Source organism: Aspergillus udagawae (genome assembly GCF_001078395.1).
Source record: "Aspergillus udagawae IFM 46973 DNA, scaffold_1, whole genome shotgun sequence".
NCBI classification, from domain to species: Eukaryota; Fungi; Ascomycota; class Eurotiomycetes; order Eurotiales; family Aspergillaceae; genus Aspergillus; species Aspergillus udagawae.
This window is the reverse complement of record NW_025091264.1, coordinates 3178236-3200376: the sequence shown is the minus strand read 5'-3', so window position 1 is coordinate 3200376 and position 22141 is coordinate 3178236. Positions and strand designations below refer to the sequence as shown.

The 22141-nt window shown below is 50.4% G+C and overlaps 8 protein-coding genes across 8 annotated transcripts; 4 read left to right on the top strand and 4 right to left on the bottom strand.

Annotated features, from left to right (window-relative positions):
- Positions 1–289: 289 nt before the first annotated feature.
- On the bottom strand, positions 290–1210 carry Aud_001034 (enoyl-CoA hydratase/isomerase family protein; the record flags this gene model as incomplete). Its single annotated transcript, XM_043286535.1, is given in 3 exon segments — positions 290–882; positions 899–943; positions 982–1210. 3 exon segments carry the CDS (start codon positions 1208–1210, stop codon positions 290–292), a joined length of 867 nt encoding a protein of 288 aa, XP_043142470.1.
- Positions 1211–1644: 434 nt separating this feature from the next.
- adaB (chromatin-binding transcription regulator ADA2) lies at positions 1645–3331 on the bottom strand (the record flags this gene model as incomplete). Its single annotated transcript, XM_043286534.1, has 3 exons — positions 1645–1713; positions 1771–3165; positions 3239–3331. 3 exons carry the CDS (start codon positions 3329–3331, stop codon positions 1645–1647), a joined length of 1557 nt encoding a protein of 518 aa, XP_043142469.1.
- A 1150-nt stretch (positions 3332–4481) lies between these two features.
- Positions 4482–6779, top strand: Aud_001032 (serine/threonine-protein kinase; the record flags this gene model as incomplete). Its single annotated transcript, XM_043286533.1, has 6 exons — positions 4482–4503; positions 4591–4734; positions 4863–5631; positions 5688–6103; positions 6161–6525; positions 6582–6779. The coding sequence occupies 6 exons, from the start codon at positions 4482–4484 to the stop codon at positions 6777–6779; spliced, it is 1914 nt and encodes a 637-aa protein (XP_043142468.1).
- A 1165-nt stretch (positions 6780–7944) lies between these two features.
- Aud_001031 (coatomer subunit beta') lies at positions 7945–10856 on the bottom strand (the record flags this gene model as incomplete). Its single annotated transcript, XM_043286532.1, has 6 exons — positions 7945–9108; positions 9168–10436; positions 10496–10527; positions 10583–10604; positions 10660–10722; positions 10839–10856. The coding sequence occupies 6 exons, from the start codon at positions 10854–10856 to the stop codon at positions 7945–7947; spliced, it is 2568 nt and encodes an 855-aa protein (XP_043142467.1).
- Positions 10857–11699: 843 nt separating this feature from the next.
- Aud_001030 (complex I NDUFA5 subunit family protein) lies at positions 11700–12540 on the bottom strand (the record flags this gene model as incomplete). The annotated part of the gene is made up of 3 exons (XM_043286531.1): positions 11700–11775; positions 11830–11934; positions 11996–12540. The coding sequence occupies 3 exons, from the start codon at positions 12538–12540 to the stop codon at positions 11700–11702; spliced, it is 726 nt and encodes a 241-aa protein (XP_043142466.1).
- Positions 12541–13105: 565 nt separating this feature from the next.
- Positions 13106–15498, top strand: Aud_001029 (putative disulfide isomerase; the record flags this gene model as incomplete). The annotated part of the gene is made up of 4 exons (XM_043286530.1): positions 13106–13347; positions 13414–13495; positions 13555–15078; positions 15133–15498. The coding sequence occupies 4 exons, from the start codon at positions 13106–13108 to the stop codon at positions 15496–15498; spliced, it is 2214 nt and encodes a 737-aa protein (XP_043142465.1).
- A 1255-nt stretch (positions 15499–16753) lies between these two features.
- Positions 16754–17095, top strand: Aud_001028 (cytochrome b-c1 complex subunit 10; the record flags this gene model as incomplete). The annotated part of the gene is made up of 3 exons (XM_043286529.1): positions 16754–16767; positions 16881–17028; positions 17087–17095. The coding sequence occupies 3 exons, from the start codon at positions 16754–16756 to the stop codon at positions 17093–17095; spliced, it is 171 nt and encodes a 56-aa protein (XP_043142464.1).
- A 1310-nt stretch (positions 17096–18405) lies between these two features.
- Positions 18406–20219, top strand: Aud_001027 (amino acid permease; the record flags this gene model as incomplete). Its single annotated transcript, XM_043286528.1, has 3 exons — positions 18406–18652; positions 18713–18824; positions 18887–20219. 3 exons carry the CDS (start codon positions 18406–18408, stop codon positions 20217–20219), a joined length of 1692 nt encoding a protein of 563 aa, XP_043142463.1.
- Between the last annotated feature and the right edge of the window lie 1922 nt (positions 20220–22141).

Sequence of the window (22141 nt, the reverse complement as noted above, 5' to 3'; positions counted from 1 at the left end):
ATGACGACACGTTATGATATTTCGAAGCGACGTTGAACTGGTTCATCCGCGGGACGGATACTGAACCGCATGGGATACGGCGAACAACTGGTCGGCGCGACGGATTACTGGGATTATGGGATTAGCATACACTATCATGACCTCGTTACCCCGACTTGGATGCAGAGCACCGAGTCTAATGAATTTCTTTGATTGCATTTGTTCTCTCCTTGTAGTTTGTATTTGGTAGACTGAAAGTTCATCGTTTGTACGCATAGATGGAAGACAACCAACGCAAATGGAGTCACATTTACAACTTGCTATCCACCCACTTGGGCTTCCTCTTTTCGACAAACGCGCGTAGACCCTCCTTGATGTTTTCCCCCTCATACAGCCTCTTTGACCAGGTATCGACGAGCAACCGGCTGCCATCTTCTGCGCCGACTCCCTCCCAACCCAACTTGATGCCTTCCCGACTCACCACCACGGCATCGGGACTGTTGGCCGCAATCAGCTCCGCGATCTCGATGGCCCGTTTCACTACCTGGTTCGCCTCGTCCACCACCTCATTGACAAACCCCCACTCTTTCGCTTCGTCCGCCGAGACTCTCCGCCCCGTCAAGGCCATCTCCATCGCCCGCTGCCGGCCCACCGTACGAACCACCCGCGGCAACGCCCCCGCGATGGCAACAACCCCGCGCTGCACCTCAGGCAGCCCGAAGAACGCCTGCCGACAGGCCACGACCAGGTCCGCGTTGACGACCATCTCACATCCACCGCCGAGGCACAGCCCGTTGACGGCGCAGATGACGGGTTTCTTGCCGCTGCGCCTTGATAAGCCGCCGAAGCCGCCCTCCGGCATGGGTTTCCGGGTGCTGTTCGACTGAGCTTGGGTGTTCCATTCTACCGGGACATGTACCATTAGCATCAATATCCTCATCCTCATCCTCATCTTCATCTTCATCTTTGGTAATAGGTGAGAGGAAAGGCACCGTAACGTACCTTTTAGATCTGCGCCGGCGCAAAACGCCCTCCCAGTTCCGGTGAGGATCCCCACGCGCAGCGACGGCTCGTCATCCAGCCAATGCCAGATGGAATTGAGTTCTTGGTGGCCTGTTGTGTTGATGCAGTTTAGATCGCGGGGGCGGTTGAGGGTTACGAGGAGGATGTGCGGGGATGGGAAGGAGAGGGTTGCGTGCTGCGGGTTTGGTGGGGGTGTTGTGAAGGGCATTTCTGATTGATTTTGTTTCTTTGAGACGTCCAACGGGTCGAATGCAGGAGGAATGAGAGTTGATTCTAGGTGTTGTTGGGGGAGCGAGAGGATATATGGAGCTACCTTTTCTAGCTCTAGGTATGAACTGTCGGTTGATGTGGAGAGGCCGAGGCCCGAGAAGCTGTGATATGCGGAGTCGCGGCGCACAGTGTCTGAGTAGCTAACTGTCTGGTACATTAGACCCTTAATTTTAAAATTACAGGATAAGTTGTTCAAAGATCATTATGAAAGTGAAAAATGAAGCTATATTTACACCTATTTACTCGCAGCAAACATGCCACACTGGACTCGCCAAATTACCTCCCCATCGCCAACGCCAGAACTCCTCTTATGGCAATGATCTTGGATATCAAATATACGCATCAACTCGTGTAAAGATCGGCCCAGATTAATCACGCCTTGTTGATCCATCCGCTGTGCACCATAAAATCGTAGATTCGACTTGTTTTCGTAGTATCAATCTATCATACCATGCTCTGTTAGTAAACGGAGCGGAACGACAAAGATGTGGATCCTACCTTGCAAATAGCCCGTGCATCCTTCTTCTTAAGACTCCCACCTTGTTTCATCGCCTCCTTCAACAGCGTCTCTTTGATCACCAGGTATGGCTTGGGTTGGATGTGAAGTACATTGCAGAGCTCCACTTCCTCCTTGGTCAAGAGATGCAGATCCGGTGCGCCTTCATTCTCCAGCTTCCACGGAATCACTCCGTTCAGTGGCTGCACCACAAACTTGGTTTTTGTGGGCTGGGGTGTACTCAGTCCGTCTCCGTTACTGGCGAAAGCCCGGTCGAAATCGTTCAGGAGGACGTTGGCCGGCTCGGGAACCTTGTTTGCACCTGAGGCTTTTTGTAAGCGCAGAGGAAGCTCGGGTGTTGTGAGTTGACTGGCCGCGGACGGCTGCTCAGGCTGCTGCACCTGCTTCGGGCGAGTGCTGGCGAACCGATCAAACGAACCCTGCGGCAGGAGTCTTTGCGCGCGCTGCTGCTTCTCTTGCTCGTACTTTTCTCCGCCCTTGAGGTCGCCAATGCCCATCTGGCGCCATTCTTGCAGCTGCGCAATGGCCAACCGAAGATTGTGCTCGTACTCTAAGCCCTTGTTGAACTCCTCAAAGTCCTCATGGTTCATCATCCGCGCAAATGGCTTGGCCTTGTTCAACAAATCCTTTTCTTCCTTGGTGCGCTTCTTCTCCATCGCCGTGTTCTTCCGGTATTCCAGCAGATTATGTTCGAACAGAATCTTCTTCCGCTCCGTCCGCGCAGTCAAACGCGAGTTGTAGATGTCAACCACGGTCATCTTCAGTTCCATCTCCGCATCCGTCTCCCCATTTGGCGTTTCTCCAGCGCCCGGTTCGAAGGTCATGTGCTGCACCGCCTCTTCGGCCTCGTTCATGAACTCTGTCTCGAACTCCAATCGACCAGGCATGTAGCCTTGCACTTCATGGCAAGCTGGTACACTGGCAGTAGGTTTTTGCTTGGGCGTCGTTGGAGGAGCCGCCTTGGCCGCTTCCTTGCGCTCTTCAATACGTCGCTTCTTACGGGCCTGGAACTCCTCCTTGGAAATGGAATCTTGTAGGCTCGTATCATCGGGATCCGCTCGTTCGGGTAGGGGAAAATTAGAGCTTTCGATGTACGTCCTGATGTAGTGATCGCGCACTTCGTCTTTTGTGCGATATCCGCCGATGTGATCTGCAATGTCCGCCCATGATCCCAATCCGTAGATCTCTGCACCCTCTAATAACAGTAGTTCCTCGTCGGCGCCCCAGTCTTCTTCAAATATGGGAACTGAATTCTGTTCGATGACTTGGTACGGATGGGTGGATGGGTCATGATTTTTTGATTTCTCACCGGCCGCAAAGCAGGGGACACAGAGGTCGTATTCGTGGCAGGCGGGATGGGCGCATGATATGCGAACCTACACTCATCCCGTCAAATCAGCTATCGCTTGTTATGCTTCCATCGAGCAGATAATCAAAGAATTTTCATACCGTCGACGTCACATCTGCCGAGCAGATATCACAGTGATACTTGGTGCCTGCTTCGGTGCCGCGTGAGGCGGTCTTCTTCCGTATTACACCCATCGATTGTGAGTTCCTATCATCCTCCTCTGTACCCTGATCCGTTGCGAACACGCGAATGAGCCCTCCAGTAATCTGAGAGGGCAACTATTGTGCGCTGAGGCCGAGGTTCATCAACAAAAGAAAGAGTTAAAGTTGTCGAGGGGGTTTTGGCAGTGAGGCTGATAACAAAGGGATATGTATGTCTCCGCAGCCGAAGCGGAGGTACGCGGGGAGTTGTAACTGGTCAATCAAACCAAGACTGGGATAACAAGGAAAGATAGGCTAGTGTGATCGGAATATAGTGTTTGCGAATGATAGATGATGATCGATTCACCAAATTTTGGGGCCTGTTGTGTTGATTCAGATTGATCAATTGATTTAATCTCTCTCTCTTTTGATTCACTGGTCACCTATGGAGTAGTCTCCAGCAATACCAGTTAGAATTGTTCGAATTCGGTGGGCGACAACGGGGGCTGTGGCTGAAACAACCAACTGGGGCTGAGGGAAATTGCACAGCCCCAATTGGTACCAAAACAGAATTACGCTGGCCTCAGGCATAAAGGCACACCCAACAGTGATGTTTCTGGACCGTAGCCAATCACGGGACTCTCTTTCCTTTCCCCTCTTCAGCCTGTCAAGAGACCCGATATTCGACTAGTGGAGGTACTTACGCTACGGCTAACTGAAAGTCTCGGTCTTAGTAGGACGGAGTGTCTAATCCCCCTCCCTTCTTCATTCCTATTATTATTATTTTGGACTTAGACCTCTCTTACTATCTCAGAACAACATCAACCTGGGGTCGTGTTCTCTTTTCCGACCGACGACTCCCTTTCGCGACCCTGGTCATTTTCCCTGAGGATCACCTCATACTTCCTCATTCTTTATCCCTCTGCCCGTGTTGTGCCTCAGTCACCTGTTATCGATCATCTTAGGAGATTCACTCTCTCTTGCATGTCCGCTGTGGCTGTGGCAACTCAGTATCCTCTCGCATTGGATTGATTCAATTATTTACTTTCACAACGGCGATTGTGTTTCTAAAAACAATCATCGACTTGTCCTTTCGCGCTCTCTCTCCTTTCCTTTATTTTGGTTCCGTTCGGAGGACATCCATCTATCTTCTTTTATCATCGCCCCTCTCCTTAAACCGCTTCCCCCCAGACTCGCCGTCACAATGTCGTGGAAGCTCACTAAAAGTATGTTGAGTTGGTCTTCCCATTCCCTATTGATAGTAATGTCTTGTATTTGTACGTGGTACTGATATTTCTGTTCTTCTATTGCAGAGTTGAAGGAAACGCATCTTGCGCCTCTGACAAACACCTTTACCCGCTCATCCTCCACATCCACCATCAAAGGTGAATCCGGCGAAGAGACTCCGGTAGTTTCGCAGACCCCGAGTATTTCCTCCACGAACTCCAACGGAATCAGTATGTGCTCTCCTTGTCCCTTCTCACTCCCTGTGTAGCCTGCTGTTTCTGTCCNCCCCCCTTGTTTTGCCCCAAATGTTCACTCTTATCGTATCACACAAACTATATCGCCTCTAACGTGGTGTAAGATGCCTCGGAGTCGCTCGTTTCACCACCTGTCGACCCTGTCAAGCCTGGTATCTTGATAGTCACTCTTCATGAAGGGCGGGGCTTTGCACTTTCCCCGCATTTCCAGCAGGTTTTCACTTCGCACTTCCAGAACAACAACTATTCGAGTTCAGTCCGTCCCAGCTCCTCTTCTTCCCACTCTACCCATGGACAAGCGACTTCGTTCGCGCAGAGCGGCCGTCCGCAGTCCACGAGCGGTGGCATCAATGCTGCTCCGACAATCCACGGTCGCTACTCGACCAAGTACCTCCCCTACGCTCTTCTGGATTTCGAAAAGAACCAGGTTTTTGTCGATGCTGTTTCCGGAACACCTGAGAATCCTCTTTGGGCCGGCGATAACACCGCTTTCAAGTTCGATGTGTCTCGCAAGACCGAACTGAACGTCCAGTTATATCTTCGCAATCCGTCAGCTCGACCTGGCGCCGGTCGGAGCGAGGACATCTTCCTTGGTGCGGTCAGAGTTCTCCCTCGGTTCGAAGAAGCCCAACCCTATGTGGACGATCCCAAGCTCAGCAAGAGGGATAATCAGAAGGCAGCCGCGGCTCATGCAAATAACGAGCGTCACTTGGGTCAGTTAGGCGCAGAGTGGCTCGATCTTCAGTTCGGTACGGGATCGATCAAGATTGGGGTCTCCTTTGTCGAAAACAAGCAACGCAGCTTGAAGCTGGAAGACTTTGATCTGTTGAAGGTTGTGGGTAAGGGTAGTTTTGGCAAGGTGATGCAAGTCATGTCAGTATTCGGCTCGACTACGCCTTCTTTAATGATTGTGCTGACTTATTTCGCAGGAAGAAAGACACTGGTCGAATCTACGCTCTCAAGACCATTCGTAAGGCCCATATCATCTCGCGATCGGAAGTCACACACACCCTGGCGGAGCGGTCCGTGCTCGCCCAGATCAACAATCCTTTCATCGTTCCTCTGAAGTTTTCGTTCCAGTCTCCTGAGAAGCTTTACTTGGTTCTCGCATTCGTCAATGGCGGAGAGTTGTTCCACCACCTCCAGCGGGAGCAGCGGTTCGATATCAACCGGGCTCGTTTCTACACGGCCGAGTTACTCTGTGCGCTTGAATGCTTACATGGCTTCAAGGTCATCTATCGTGATTTGAAGCCCGAAAACATCCTGCTTGACTACACGGGCCACATTGCACTTTGTGACTTTGGTCTTTGCAAGTTGGACATGAAGGACGAAGATCGGACGAACAGTAAGTCGCCTATTTTGAAGATTATCCTTCCCATTCAATGGCTGATAGGTCGTATAGCCTTTTGCGGAACTCCTGAATATCTTGCGCCTGAGCTCTTGCTTGGCAACGGTTACACGAAAACTGTCGACTGGTGGACTCTGGGTGTCCTTCTCTACGAGATGCTAACTGGCCTTCCTCCGTTTTATGACGAGAACACAAACGACATGTACCGGAAGATTCTACAAGAACCCCTGACTTTCCCCAGCAGCGACATCGTTCCTCCGGCCGCTCGTGACCTTCTGACGAGGCTACTTGATCGTGATCCTCAGCGTCGTCTTGGCGCCAACGGTGCGGCAGAGATCAAGTCGCACCATTTCTTCGCCAATATTGATTGGAGAAAGCTTCTTCAGAGGAAGTATGAGCCAAGTTTCCGGCCGAATGTGGTATGTATCAATCTCCCCTTTTTTTCCAACCCCTGTCACTAACCATACCATTGCAGATGGGCGCATCTGATACCACCAACTTCGACACGGAATTCACTTCGGAGGCACCTCAGGACTCGTACGTCGATGGGCCAGTTCTGTCACAGACAATGCAGCAGCAGTTCGCAGGCTGGTCTTACAACAGACCTGTTGCTGGTCTTGGAGATGCCGGTGGCAGTGTCAAGGATCCATCCTTCGGCAGCATTCCTGAGTGAGCAGCTCTTTAGTGTTGCTAACAGGCTAGCCTGGACCAAGAGGTAAATGGCTTTCAGATACCGGGTGAAAGGAGAATTGTTTGATACAATTCTAACAGCCTTCGTTTCTCGTTCCCTTCATCTTCTTTCTGAGTTCCGGGCACCTCTATTTTCTCATCCTTTGTCCTTTCTCGCCCTTTTCTTTAGCACGAGGAGTCCATGGCATTCTCAAGTTCTCTTGGAATTATTCCCTCTGAGTGATCTCAATCTCAATTGAGCGGCTTGTGTTGTGTTTTTTCCCTTTTCCTCTTGCATTTGAGATAAGTCAAGGCAGGTATCTCCAACCAGTTTTTCCTGTCTCTCATTTGTGTTGACTCGCATCATGTTTCGCATTCTACATAACATCTGGGCGTCTTTTTCTTATGCCCTGAAGATGTTGAGGAGAACGTACAGTCAGCTTCGAACCCTTTTTGAGAGTGGTGTTCTGAAGTCTATGACCTCTGAGCCGGTCTGTTCTTATCTCCCAACGCCGTGATCTGCTGGTCTGATCCTGATGCAACAATCCTGACTTGGGGTATCACTTTTCATCTTCGGTTTTTTTCTACAATCTGGTGAATTGGTTTCTCTTCCTTCTGGGCCACTTCAGCGCACCTGGAAGGCCTTTCGTCATCCATCGCAAAGCATGAACATGACTGGGTCATAGACAGCAATGACATTTTTTTTCCCCATGAATTCGGCTATCAAAAGTATGGCTCAAGCCTTTTTGAGAGGATCATAACACGCTAAGGACGCCTCCAGGAGCGAAAGCTATAAGTGAAGTAGAAAGTTCTAGGAAGTTTTTACATAGATCCGAGTTAAGGCCAGTGCAAATCCTTTCGTGTAAATCAGCATCAATGGCTCCGCCGGCCTGCGATACAGAGACGAATTCTATCGCCTCATTTACCAAAGCTATTGTCAACGATGAACTTGATCAACATGGGACAAATACACAACCCGGTAGCCACAATGGGAATATGGATGGATGGAGTGGCAAGGGAAAATTGAATCAATAGAAACTCTGCAATAAATCTAGGTAGTTATGTAAAAGAGAATCGTTCCCGAGGTAATCGCTCGAGCTTTGCTTTGAAAAATTGAAGCGACGTTACCCCCTTTCCCGCACATTATTACATCCCACCGCGATGCCTATCTAGGCCTCCGTTTCCACCTCCGCAGTTCCGTTCTCTGCACTCCCGGTGATTGCCTCATCGTCTGCGTTGATGTCGATCAGGGACTCGGACGATGGAGGTTCAGGAGCGACACCTTCTTTCTCCAAGCGCAGGTACTCATCCCACTCCGGGAACAGATCGTCGTCTGTCGCTACAACATCGGGAGCACCGGGGGGAACGCCGATGAGGCGAGCGATCTTCGATTTCCCAGATTGTTCCAGCGAAGCCTTCCACTGGACAACGAGCTCAGGAGCCCGGGACGGTTTGTAGGTCTGTGCGAACAGAACGGCCTCAGCGAGGCGGTTGGTCCGCACCAGGAGGTCGATACAGCCATCGACATCCCCGAGCGACCACAGGCTAGAGAAAGCAACGTTTTGGAGACCAGCTTCCGAAGCTTGCTCGGCCAGCTGGCGGAGACCGGCGCGGTTGCCGCTAGCAGTGTGCAACAGGAGGAGCGACCCAAAATCCTTCGCGTTCGTGAAACACTCCTCGGCCAAAGCAAGGTTCCATGCTGCCATAGCGGTATCGCCAACGATCTTCCACTTGTGCTCCACGTTGGCTGCACGGGCAATTTCAAGAGCGGTGTCGAGGTTGTTCAGCGACAGAGCAAGCTCGAAGCGGTGCTCTGGATCGGTGGCGACCTCCAGGGCCATTTCCTTATAGCCTTGACCCTCGAGGAAGCGTGCAACCTTGTTCATTTGGTCCTGAGGAACATCCTTGAGCAGCTCCGCAGCCATGTCCATGTCGCCACGCAGCACCACTGTCTGGTACTCAACCATGCTCAGCGACAAGCCGAAGGAAACAACGTTGACATCCTTGTCGGCAAGGTAGATACGACCGTCGCGCGGCAGATAACCCAAGACATACATTCCCTGGTCAAAATGAGAGATTGTGTAGGTCTGGTCACCAACAAGGTAATTAAGGCGATTTGTCGAGTTGGTGTAAATAAAGCAGTCTCCAACCCATTGACCTGTCCTGACAGATTCGTTGACGTCGGTGACAACCTCAAAAGCAGACTCAACACCGTCTTCATCGGCTTCGCCAGCATTCAGCCCATTGATGTAGTTCTCCTTCGAAAATCGCAGAACGTAAAAAGTGTCTTCACATGCAAGTGTGACCAGCTCTCCAGATTCAGACCAGTAGACCTATCAACTTTGGTTAAGACAATGCGATATGAGAACCGGGCTTCCGTTCTTAGACTTACAGCTTTGGGTTCAACTTCAATGCGGCGGACAAGGTTCCCAGTCTCCCAGTCGAACATGCCAATTCCTCCCTGACCCTTCACACCCAGAAGCACCCCCCCGGTGAGTCCTTCGGCCTGAAATCCCACATCGAGGCCGCCGGTTACTTCCTTGAAATTCTTAAAGATCTTGACACTCGTTGGTGACTCCCGAATGGCATAATCGTTGCTGTTGTCCTTTGAACCCCAGGCGAAGTCCAGAGCCTGACCGAATGCCTTATTTCTCCAGGCAAGAGCAGTGTAAATGATGTACTCTCCGTCGCCGCAAACCGAAACAAATCTCCCGTTGGGAGAGTGTGATAGTGTCTGAGGATAAATTTCGCACGAGCCCAATTCCTTCGTGGGTAGGGAAAGCGGTGCTCCATCTTTAATGCTGGGGTCACCACCCTTGATAACTGTCGATACCACCTCGTTATGTCTTGCCCAAACAATCTTGCCAGACCCATCCATCGAGACAGCAGGCTCTTCTCGTCCCATCTTAACGACCACCGCACCGTCATCGAAACCCATAGCAATACCTTGTCGGCCACGTTGATACGCAACACACCACGCTCTTTCCAGACCGTAGCTCAATGATTGCTCCAATCTGTATGTGTTTGCGTGCCATAGCTTGATGGTACCGTCCTCAGATCCGGAGATGATAACCGGCAATTCAGGGTGGTAACAGGCGAATGAGACATTGCTTGTGTGACCCTCCAAGGTCGCAATGAGTGCCTTGGTCGTGTAGTCCCAGACTTTAACGGTTCTGTCATCAGAAGTCGTAAGAAGGTATGGTTTGTCGGCTTGCGGGTAGTAGTCAACGTGGTTCACACCCTTGGTCTCGTGAGCTTCCAAAGTGAAGTTAGCATGGGGGGAGCCCAGGCTCCAGATCTTGACAGTGCGATCTAAGCACGCAGAAGCAAATGTGTTCGTGTCCTTCGGATTGATAGCCAGGCCCATTACATAGTGGCTGTGACCTTCGTAAACTTGAACACACTTCCAACCTTTCTCCCAATCCCAGAGTTTAATCGTCATGTCATCGGAGGCGGTGAGAACAAATGGTTGCGTGGGGTGGACAGCGATCGATCGAATATAGTCCGGGTGAGCTTCGAACGATGCGATCTTCTCAGAGGTATTGTAGTTGTAGACGCGGAGTTGGAAATCATCGGAACCACAGACGATCCAGTTCTTACGGGCAATGAATCGTCCCGCTCGTACAGGGACATCGGTAAGCTCAAAAGTTTTGATTATTGACTTGATGGAAGATATCGGTCAGTCAAGCTTCGCAAAAGGGTCTTCTCAGTGCAGCTCACCTGGGTCTCATACGACCAGATGTATACGTGACCTATATGTCTTCATCAGCGCATTTGCAATTGCAACCACTCAGGTCGCTATCATACCGCTATATAAAGTCGTCAGGATCTGATAGCAGGTCAGCATGTTATAAGAGCCTAGAATCACCGAAAAGAGTACTCACCCACGGCTCCGTGGGATGGAAGTCGATGCCCTTCACCCGCTCCGAGCGGGCGAAAAGCTGTCTCTGTTAATCGCAACAATAATCAGCAACTATGTCAAAGGGTATTCAAACAATTGCAATCCGGAGTATCAAGTCGACAGCATGTAGACGTATATGTATCTGAGTGCTTGCCTGCGTACCTTGACATCCAATCTCATGTTGTATGTGGGGGAGAACACTTATGTGCGGCGTCGAGGGTGCGGCCTGAGAGAAGCGGAAACCGGGCCAGGAGCCGCTCAAACAGCCCAGCCTGGGAGTGAGGAGAGTTTGAGTTAGAGTAAATGAGTTGAAAATGTGGTCAACAAATAAAAGATCAAAAGTCCCCGGACAGAATGGCCCGTGGAGTCGTCTCAAACATTCAGGGACTGGCAGCGATGTGTCCACAAGGGAACGGATTCCCGCCAGCTATCTCGAATGGGCTAGCGACTCTCACCGCTCACCGCCTACGCTATTTGGTTCATGTACTTACTCAAGGGCATGGATATCCACCTGACATTCAGAGATCATGATGCACAAACAGCTCTTCAGAATCCAGAATGATCTTGCAGTAAGACTCGGCCTCATCCAATGGCGCAATGCGCACACTGGCGAACGTCGTATGTGCTGAGGGAACTTGACAGGCTAGTCCCACTCATTCGCTTGACGATGTACTTACTGTGTGATGCATCCTCACCAAGAACTACATATTCAGGAAATTGAAGAGGCTACTATGAACTCGTCCTTCAATTATAGAATCCAGGAGGCGTGTGCCAGGTTCTATCACGCAGGGACTCGTCGTCCAAGGGGACAACAACATCACTCCATATACAGGCTCGTTCCACAGGCAGGCTTCAGCGTGTAGGACCCATGCGGCGCAACTATGACCAGTAATGGATCTTCAACCTCGTAGAAACAGCTCTTATTGTCTCAAATGGGTGCCCATTCTAATGTAGGGCCACGTTGGCTAATAAATACAAGTATATTTGATTCAAACGAGTAATATGCGAGACATCAAAAGTCTATTAAGGCGAAGAAGGGGGGACACGATCGAAGTAGACCCACTGACCCGGGCGAGGCTTCTCTTCCAGTTCCTCCCACCTGTAAATCATTAAGTATCAGTTCCCCGAGTGTAGGGTTGGTACAAAAACTTACACTTTAGACTTGTACATTTCGTCAACAAGCTTCAGTTCGGTTTCGGCGACCTGGATGACCTCCTCGATGAGGCCAGCACCGATCTGCTTCTCAATCTCTGCAACCCTGCGATCTATGGTCAGTTGCCCCGCTAGTGACCGCAGAATAAGGGCGTAGGTCAACGTACTGTTCTGCCTCAAGGGCTGGCTCATTCTCCCACTTCATTTGCTCGGTAGCAAAGTCTGAATCTTTCGATTGTGTAGCAGTCGCTTCCTCAATAGCTTTGTGCCACCGTGCTTCTTCTTCCGCTGTACGAGCAGGCCCCTCGGTAGTTGGCTCCAGGGCTTCACCATCCCACTCCTCACCACGGGGATTGTCGGTTCCGTCATCGCGCATAAACCCTGCATAAGTTCCATCGGCGAGACGGAGAGAAGCGAAGCGCTCGGGTTCGGCACTGACAGCCTTCTTCACGCGCTCCAGCCAAGCATCATAACCTGGGGGCTTAACGGACTCGACGATCTGCAGGCGGTGGCGTGTCAAGGCTTCGGTGGATTGCCGGTAGACGGAGGACTCTGGGAAGCTCTTCAAGTTCTCCAAGGTGGTCCTGTAGAGGTGAATTAGGGTGGGACGAGGGCTGGGGTGGGTGACAAGGCCGGTCAAGCCGGTAGGAGCAAAGGGCTCCAAGTACCGGGCCGACTTGACGTTTGCCAGCAACCGAAATGTGGATCTCATAGTGATGTGAGGATATGTAGGAGATAGAAGAGAATTGGCCCAGAGTAATTCAGTGTCCACCCCAACGGCCAAAGGATTCGACAATAGCCGGACTATCTGCTATCTTCAAGGGTGTCTCTGCGGAGTGATCGCACGAAGGTTGAGGTTCCGTCGGTTAGCGGAGAAACAAAGACTCCGGGGCCTCATAATGCAGTAACCAGTCTAGTCCCTCCAGCGAATTAATTCATGGGGCCAGACTTGAGGTCAACTTGGACTTTATCAGCCAACGCGCTAAGGGGGCGTCCAACACTCACCCGCCTTCTCATCCATTCTGAGGGTCAAAATCATCGCAGTTCGCAGGTCGCAGTTCGTTCAGTTTTCTCTATTATAAGCAGTTGCTTCTGTTGCACTGCTTTTCGCGCCCTGACACGGCCTGGTCGATTGAGCTGTTCGATAAACGTGGAGTTTGGTCCAATGTGCCTACTGTGAAAACCTACTTCAATCACTTCTTCTTCGACGAGTCTCGACTTTCGTTTTACAGCGTTAAGCTATTGTTTCGGGTCTTTGACCTTGACCGCCTGCCAATATGAAGTCCTCGTTGCTGGCGTGGTCGCTCCTTTCGCTTCTCTCTATCCCAACTTTTGCCATTCCTTCGGGCGATATCGCAAATGGTCTGAATCTTGCGAACGATCGCCTCGTCAAAAGAACGGAACCGGTTGAAAAGATCGAGTCGGGGCCGGCATCGACAACATTCAATGGCGTCGAAGTGCCGCCCCTGAAAGAGTTGACACCAGAGAGCTTTGAGGAGCTTACCAAAAACGGTTACTGGTTTGTCTCTCTCTCTCTGTACCCGTAGCAGTTACCCATGTCATAGTTCTATTAACAGGTCAACAGGTTTGTCAAGCACTATTCTCCGTCATGTCCCCATTGCAAGGCGATCGCTCCCACCTGGCAGACTCTTTACGAATACTACTATGTGAGTGCTCTATCCACGTTCGGTACAACCGTTCTTGGTCACTGTCTAACGTGCGCTAGACATCGAAACCGATATCCTCCTCTTCCGAGCCCTCCGATACTCAATCCCTTAACTCCTTTCAAAACTTTTACAACTTTCACTTCGCTTCGATGAACTGTCTTGCTTTTTCGGATTTCTGCAAGAGACTGGACGTCAAATGGTTTCCGACATTTTCCCTTTACCATAATGGCAAACTGGTTGAACAGTTTGAGGGCGCTAAGACAATGGAAGGTCTAAGTGAGTTCGTGGAAGGCAAACTAGAATCAATCCGACCTGGGTCTCGTCACCCGAAAGGCGTAAAGCTTCCCGAGCCGGGCGACAAACAGGTAGACACAGAAGCTGCGCCAGACATCCCCGCCGCCAAGGACAAGGACCGTGTGGCGGGGGCCAAGGCTGGTGAGAAGCATAATGAACATGTCGCCCAGCTCGCCAGCGCAGAGGCTCCGGTGAAATCTGCTACCCCTAAGGTGAACTCGAAACCATCCGCGCCTGCGAACCCTCAAGGGATATCCGTTCCTCTTACAGCAGAGAGCTTTCAAAAGCTGGTCACGACTACTAGAGATCCCTGGTTCGTCAAGTTCTATGCTCCGTGGTGCCATCACTGCCAAGCGCTGGCCCCTGTTTGGCAGGGAATGGCCCGGGAGATGCAGCATGTCCTCAACGTTGGAGAGGTGAATTGCGACGCAGAGCCCAGGCTTTGCAAGGACGCTCGGGTGAACGCCTACCCGACAATGCACTTCTTCCGCGGCGGCGAACGAGTTGAATACACCGGTCTACGTGGTCTTGGCGATTTGGTCAACTACGCAAAGAAGGCTGTGGACATTGGATCTGGTGTTCAGGATGTCGACGCAGCTCAATTCAAAGAACTGGAAGAAAAGGAAGAAGTGATCTTCCTGTACTTTTACGACCACGCAACGACCTCGGAAGATTTTGAGGCCTTGGAACGTTTGACTCTCAACTTGGTTGGTCACGCCAGATTGGTCAAGACAAGCAGTGCGACTCTTGCCGAGCGGTTCAAGATCACGACCTGGCCTCGTCTCTTAGTATCCCGAGATGGACGCCCCAGTTACTACAATGCTCTGGCTCCCAAGGATATGCGGGACGTCCGACAGATTCTGAACTGGATGCGCTCCGTTTGGCTGCCAATTGTCCCTGAACTCACAGTCTCTAACGCCCGTGAGATCATGGACAGGAAATATGTCGTTCTCGGGATTCTGAGCCGGCGTCGATCGGATGATTTCATCCTTGCCAAGAGAGAACTAAAGAGCGCCGCTCTGGAGTGGATGGACAAACAAACCCAGTTGTTCCGATTGGAAAGACAAGAACTTCGGGACGCTAAGCAGCTACGTATTGAGGAGGCAGAAGATCGCAATGACCAACGTGCCTTGCGGGCTGCTAAGAACATGCGCATTTCCATCCGGGAAGATGACAAGAAGCAAGTTGGATTTGCCTGGGTTGATGGCGAGTTCTGGGAACGGTGGCTGAGGACCACTTTTGGTATCGATATCGAGAACGGAGAACGGGTCATCATTAACGACCAGGATGTAAGTGTCATTCGAGAAGTGCTGTGTTTGCCATTACTGATCGCATCTCCACAGAACCGACGCTACTGGGACGCCACTTCTAGTGGAGCTCCGATCATGGCCTCGCGAACCTCCATTCTCGAGACGATTCCGCTGGTCATTGCCGACTCGTCGAAATTGAAGCCTAAGTCCACAGTCGGAACATTCGAATACATATTCTTTGTCACCCGGTCCTTTATTTCCGGCCATCCCATCATTTTCGTCGCATTGTTGACCATAAGCATTGTTGCCGTCACTTACTTGGCTCGAGCAAGGCTAGCGAAGCGCGGTCTCAGTCGTGGTGGCATCCTCGGTGCGGTTCAGAGCAACAGTGCCGGCTTTTTCCGTCTCGATGGGAAGGAAGGTCTACTGAACGGCGGCGGCACCGGAAAGGTTGATTAGATCGCAGCATCAAGCGCATTGTACAGTTAGGTTTTGTTCTCCCGGTGTTGTTTTTTATTGCGTATCTCCATATTGGCTTTCTTCCTTGATTTTGCCATAATCAATAAATGGGTCTCTGCTTTTGACACGGACGATGCCTCTCTCATTCTATTTTCCTTTATACAACCCTTTTTTTCCCTCATTATCGTTGACTTTGATTGATCTTGATTGAAGCGGTGTTGGGCATGTGGTGCACACTACACTACAAAGGAAATCTGCTGTGGAATTTTGTCAATACACGGCGGGCAAAAGACAAATAGACAGCTATGCAAATGGATACAAGTCTGTTTCGTGTTAACAGGGAGCAGATGGTGCGAAGCGTCAATCTCATATTCATGGATGTCGTCACAAAATAAGTAACTTGGGAAGATCGAGACTCTACGCACATGATATTCCTGCCATAATGCTGTTTTTTTGTTCAGATTCATAATGTCTTGTCGATGTCCAACTATCTAGATCATCTTGACTCTCCACCTATTAAAAGAATCGGAAATCCAAAGCCTCTTATTTGACACCGTCATTGTCACGTGATTGTTTTTGCACCTGCTGATTGGCCGCGGGATTGCACCGCAAGTTGCAACATCGGAGCCTCTCGGTTTTCGTCGAACAACCATCGTTCTCGTCGTTCATTCCATCGCTGGAGTAGTTCGTGTCGAGTGTACTTATACACAACTAATAACAAGATGGTACGTATTGTATGGGAACGATTCTTGTCGATTGGGTTTTTCGGCACGCTTGTCAGGGGAACATGAATGATGCTTAACCGCATAAGTACGGCCTTCGGCCTGCTATGCCATCCCGATGCTTTCGAAGAAGAGGGAGAGCGTTCAATTGCTGACGAATTCCTGCCTTTCTAGTTCTCGCAAACCCTCCGTCGCGCTGCGTCCCAGTCTACTGGTGCCTTCCGCTCTCCTTTCGCTCCCAAGTGAGAACCCCTTCGAGAATTGATACCCTACCAGGCATATTGCATAGAGGCATTTGGTATTCGAGCGAGGCCTACGAACTGCCCAGACCGTGGGTCAATGGTTGTGCATTGACAAGTGACCTGGTCTCCATTGATATGTCCGAACTGGTGATTTGATGGGCCTTCGTCATTCAAAAGCACAGCCTGGCTGTCGCAGAGAGACGAACGATGGAAACAGGGCTTTACTGACCGCGGTGCTCGATGAAATTTAGGTACTATGTTCCTGCCCACTTCGGGGGCGTGAGCGTCAACATGGCCACCAAGTAGTGAGTCTCACCTTTGGTGTTTCTATCAAGTTGCACATATGAGCGGACAGGCTTCCGGAAACCCTACGCGCTCGTTTTATTGCCATTCCATTCTAATATGCTTTGATCTGTAGCGCTAGCATTGCTGCCACCTTCGGTGTTGCTGCTGGTACCTTCGCCGTCTTCTTCTTCGGTGAAGTGCCCCGCGTGCGCAACGACATCCTGCGCAAGGTTCCCTTCCTTGACGAGTACTTCGACCGCAGCATCCCTGCCGAGGACAACGTACGTACCTTTGAATCAAACGAGAGGCTGTTGTGACGATTTGCTGACCGTTAACTAGCCGTTCTAAACGTCTTGCAACGTCCGCCCGTCTTCCTTGACCCGAAATGCCACTTGTATGGGTGGTGCGTTACCGGCTCAGTGGTGAAAAAAAGGAATCGGTACTGTATTGTGTAGAATAGCGATGGGTTTTTGATAGCACATAGACACGCCTGGTCACCATCAAGTTTTCTCCTTCTCTTTCCTTCTTTGGCACGGAAATAAGGCTCAAAATGGCAAGCAACAGCAACATATAATTATGACTACGATCTCTTCGATCCGTCCAGGGGCCCTAATATTACACTAGTACCAGCGACGTGAGTCGTTGTTTGGAGGTTGACTACATGGGTAAGTTCAGCACCGACGCCACACTTATATAGGTATGTCCTGTCATCGTCTGTCAAGTATCGTCCCATCAAGCCCGTCGATTCTTTTCCCACATAGGCAGGTATAACCTGACGAGCAGCTCAAGTCGAACTACATCTGCTTTGGAGAGAATGTGATGATCCAATAAATCAGCGTCTTCCCGCCGCTTTGACTCCATTTCCCCGTCATCCAACGAAAACGAACAGGAGCGCTTATCTGGCACGCGTATCTCTCTTCCTCTTATCAGCCACTGTGACTCTCCGGGAAATCCAACGGAGCTTATTCAACTCGAGGTATTGATAAGGGGTTCTGCTCTGATATTTCCTAACTTGTTAATCTCCATTTGACTTTCTCGTCGAATCTTTCCCCAAGCTTTTTTTTTAAACTACGACCGCCTGAAGTTTCCTCCTCGAGTATGGACTCTCCGCCAAGCTTTGCCTTAATGCATATGACTGTGTAGGATATCTACTTGGTCATCCATGCCTTTTAAGCAATAAATCAGCAGTAGGGCGGGGGATTTGTTCTTATTCGACATGACACTCCAATACGACCCGCCCCTTGCTGGTGACAATCCCGCCACAGCTCAGATAGTCGAGAGCTCAGCGTGACCAATGCGCCAGCGTATCAGAATCCGGACTCTTCCCCTCACTCTTCTTAATCTTTCACGTTATCTCCCAGGTAGTTTGGTCTCATTATCGACAGCAATGGCCCAAGAGTTTGGTTTGGTGCCAATGGGCGGGCTTTATTCTCGGAGTGGATGATTATATCTACTGCTAGGCATCCTTCTTTTTGGTGAGCGGCAAGTGTCAGCTCATGCAAGGTGCTATCATCATAACTACATCTGATGGTTACACAAAGCTGGATTCGTCTGCTTTAATAAGGTAATGAAACGCCTTGAGCTCGCCCTTTCTGCCACCCCGTTATTTTCCCCCGTGGACACGAGCAAGACCTGCAGTTAGACTTGAAGTAGACGCGATGGCTTCTACCAAGGTCGCTTCGAAACAGGCGGTTTATCAAGATGTCGACCACGATCCCGTCACGTCTGTATTGCCAAACGGGGATATCCCGTATACGGATCATGAGATGGACGCGGATGAGCGGGTGATTGTGGCCCTGGGTTACAAGCAAGAATTCAAGCGAGAGTTCTCTTTGTGGACTACGTTCTGCGTCAGCTTTGCCGTGCTAGGGCTACTTCCCTCGTTCGCGAGCACTCTATACTATGGTAATAACACCTCGCTCTCCTATCACAGTGCATCTGCCTGGCACTGACAGTGACTTGAAGGAATGGGCTATGCGGGAACAGCAGGCATGGTCTGGGGGTGGATCATCGCCATGGTCTTCATTCAATGTGTGGCAATGGCAATGGCTGAACTATGTTCTGCAATGCCGACAAGGTGAGTTCACTGTATATTTGCTTGTATCCGTCGATGGAATGGGATGACTTAAGAGGTATTAGCGGTGGCTTGTACTACGCAGCGGCAGTTCTCGCACCTCCAGGGTATGGACCCTTTGCAGCCTGGCTCACAGGCTGGTCCAACTGGATTGGCCAAATCACAGCAGCGCCATCGGTAGATTTTGCAATGGCGGCGATGATTCTGGCTGCTGCCTCGATTTCCAACCCGGACTATGTCCCAACCAGCTGGCAGACGTTCCTCCTCACGACGCTGATTATGATTATCCACACCTTAATCAGTAGCATGCCGACGAAATGGGTCGCGAGATTCAATTCGTACGGTTCGACCTTCAACATGATGGCTCTCGTTGTCGTCCTCATTGCTATTCCTGCGGGTACGAAGAATGAACCAAAATTCAAGCCCTCGAGAGAGGTATGGGGCACCATTACCAACGGGACGGAGTTTCCGGACGGCATAGCTGTGCTCATGACCTTTGTCGGTGTCATTTGGACCATGTCAGGCTACGATTCTCCTTTCCATCTGAGCGAGGAATGCTCGAATGCAAACATCGCCTCGCCGCGTGCCATTGTGATGACCTCTGGGGTTGGCGGGCTCATGGGCTGGTTTCTGCAGATGGTCGTTGCCTACACTGTCCTTGACATCGAGGCCGTGATTGACTCGGATCTCGGTCAACCTTGGGCATCGTACTTGCTGCAAGTCATGCCGCGCAAGACAGCCATGGCCGTTCTCGGACTGACCATTGTCTGCGGGTTCTCCATGGGCCAAGGCTGCATGGTTGCGGCGTCACGGGTGACCTACGCCTACGCTCGCGACGACTGTTTCCCTTTGTCACGGATCTGGAAGAAAGTCAACGAGAGGACCAAAACCCCTGTCAACGCCGTCATCCTCAACACTGTCCTAGGTATCATGATGTGCCTTCTTATTCTGGCCGGCGATGTGGCTATCGGAGCCTTGTTTTCAATTGGCGCCATTGCACAGTTCGTCGCCTTTGCCATACCCATTTCAATTCGGGTCTTCTTCGTGGGGAACCGCTTCCAAAAGGGGCCATGGCACCTGGGGCCATTTGGTCCGGCGATTGGAGGGCTCGGCGTCTTATTTGTTCTGTTGATGGTGCCCATTTTGTGTCTTCCCAGCGTGAGAGGGGCGGATCTGACGCCTGACCAGATGAACTGGACATGTCTGGTCTGGGGTGCGCCTATGCTGGCGGTGACTATCTGGTGGGTCATCGACGCACGCAGATGGTTCAAGGGTCCCAAGATCAATGTGGAGCATGTTATCCATGGCGTGGAGGCGATTGTGGATGTGGGGGTGGAGGTGGAGGATCAACGGAGCGAAAGTCAAGATGATGCAGTGAGCAAGTCTTCGGATATATAGTCTGTTGGTAGCTGTAGCTATCATGTAATTTCTCTTAGCCACTCTTGATAACCTACGTATGTTGCATATTCTTCATGTTCTTCTAAATGGAATGCGGCATACCAGAAGAAGTACATCCTTGCACAAGAGCTTACATGCAACAACCAAGCGACTGTTGGTTTTGTCTAAAAAGCAGCGAGATTTATATATACACATCAATAGGGCAGCAACTCGAACTGTCTTGAATGCCCAATACGTAGAGCCATGACCGGAAGACGAGATCCCTTAAAGATATTGTTCCTACGCCCACCACAGGGTCAGAACAAGACTCCCTCAAAAGAGACAGATATATATATATATATATCCCGTTCCTGCATTCGAATGCCACGTTATTATCTAATCTCGATACTGCATTGCCCGAGGATACACGATTCTGCTGCAATCCCATCTAATCAAAGGTCCCACCCAGCTTATCCCCCTGGCCACTGGGAGCATAGGATGAGGTTAGCAACATGCATGAATTCACTCTACCAACTATTCCACTGGCTTAATGCAAGCATCGCACTTCTCACTCCATACTGGAAGTATGAAATATCTGCAGCGCGGCCGATGGCTGCGTCGGTAGGTGTTCAAACCCCCACAAAAGCAAGCAGGTAACGTAGTCAAAATAAGGAAATCTAGACTACAGCGGATGGGTCGCATGGCAGAATTGAGTCCACTCGTGAGTCTGGAATAGAGATATTGCATTCAACTATGGATCTCATGAAGCCCATATGATTGTCCCCGTTCCTCCCGTCCGTACCGTGTCTCTGTCTATATAAAGTAATCAGCGTGATCCAGTTGGCCAATGTCCATTTGTGAAACTGACAAATATAGTACCCTCTTTGTCTACTTTGTATCAGATCTAGCTTCATTTACCTGAGGAAATTCAGGGGCAAGTTAAGCTATTATACTACTTCAACTGTTATTTCAAACGGCACTATAAAAATCACAAGGTTTATTCCGTGCTTATGTTGCCGAAACCCATCCGACCGAGTCCTCCATCGCACATGCAATGCGGAAGATTGTCAGCGTCTCACTGGGAGCGCGGCATCCACATGCTCAGGCTACAAGCTATCGTGGGGTCCATTGCAACAGACTATCAACTACCCAACCATGGGGCTCAATGAGGTTATCCAGGCTAGGAAAGTATAATTTTGCCCGCGGCGTGTAGTTTACTCGATTTGTCGATCATTGCGCCATTTCGGTCTCAGGATTGACAGGGGTTCAGTATACTACTCACTTTATTGTTATGACCTAGAGGGGTAGGACTTCCAGGTTACTAGCAACTTGCGACTTTGTCAAAATCGAGTGAAAAGGGGCTATTAGCTACATGGAGGAACTCATATATCCGGGGCATTCTCTTAGGTAATAATGTCTGTATCTACGCTGTACTCCTTAATCTCGACTCTTTAATGTCGAGAGGCAGAGAGAGTGCCACGGCCAACCCACAGGGCCTGAGGGGCTGCGAGGTACGGAGTACCTTCTTCGTTTCTGTTACTTTATGACGCGGCTAGTGATAATAAGAGGCAGCTGAGGTCAATAACCTGATACACTAGAATCCTAGGGATCCCTCATATGATACTAAATGCTGACACCTAAGGTAGTCTGTGTATCAAGATGATCGACAAAGTAACTGTAGATTATTAGAGATCCTGTAAACAAATGACGTTGGCGGGGCTCACTCCCCGACAAGTCCATCCAAGCATAAGCAATATGCAGATAAGCTGATTACTCAGCTATGCAGGCAAGATCACCCAAGACCAGCTAAGTACCATTAGTGCTAGGCCAGGGCAGATACTACCTAGGTAACCTCGACCCCTCAACAAATCAGACAAATTCTGCGCGCACAACTACCCAAACAAGTCAAGACTCCGCTTGGCATGAGGTGTGTGGCGCAATCG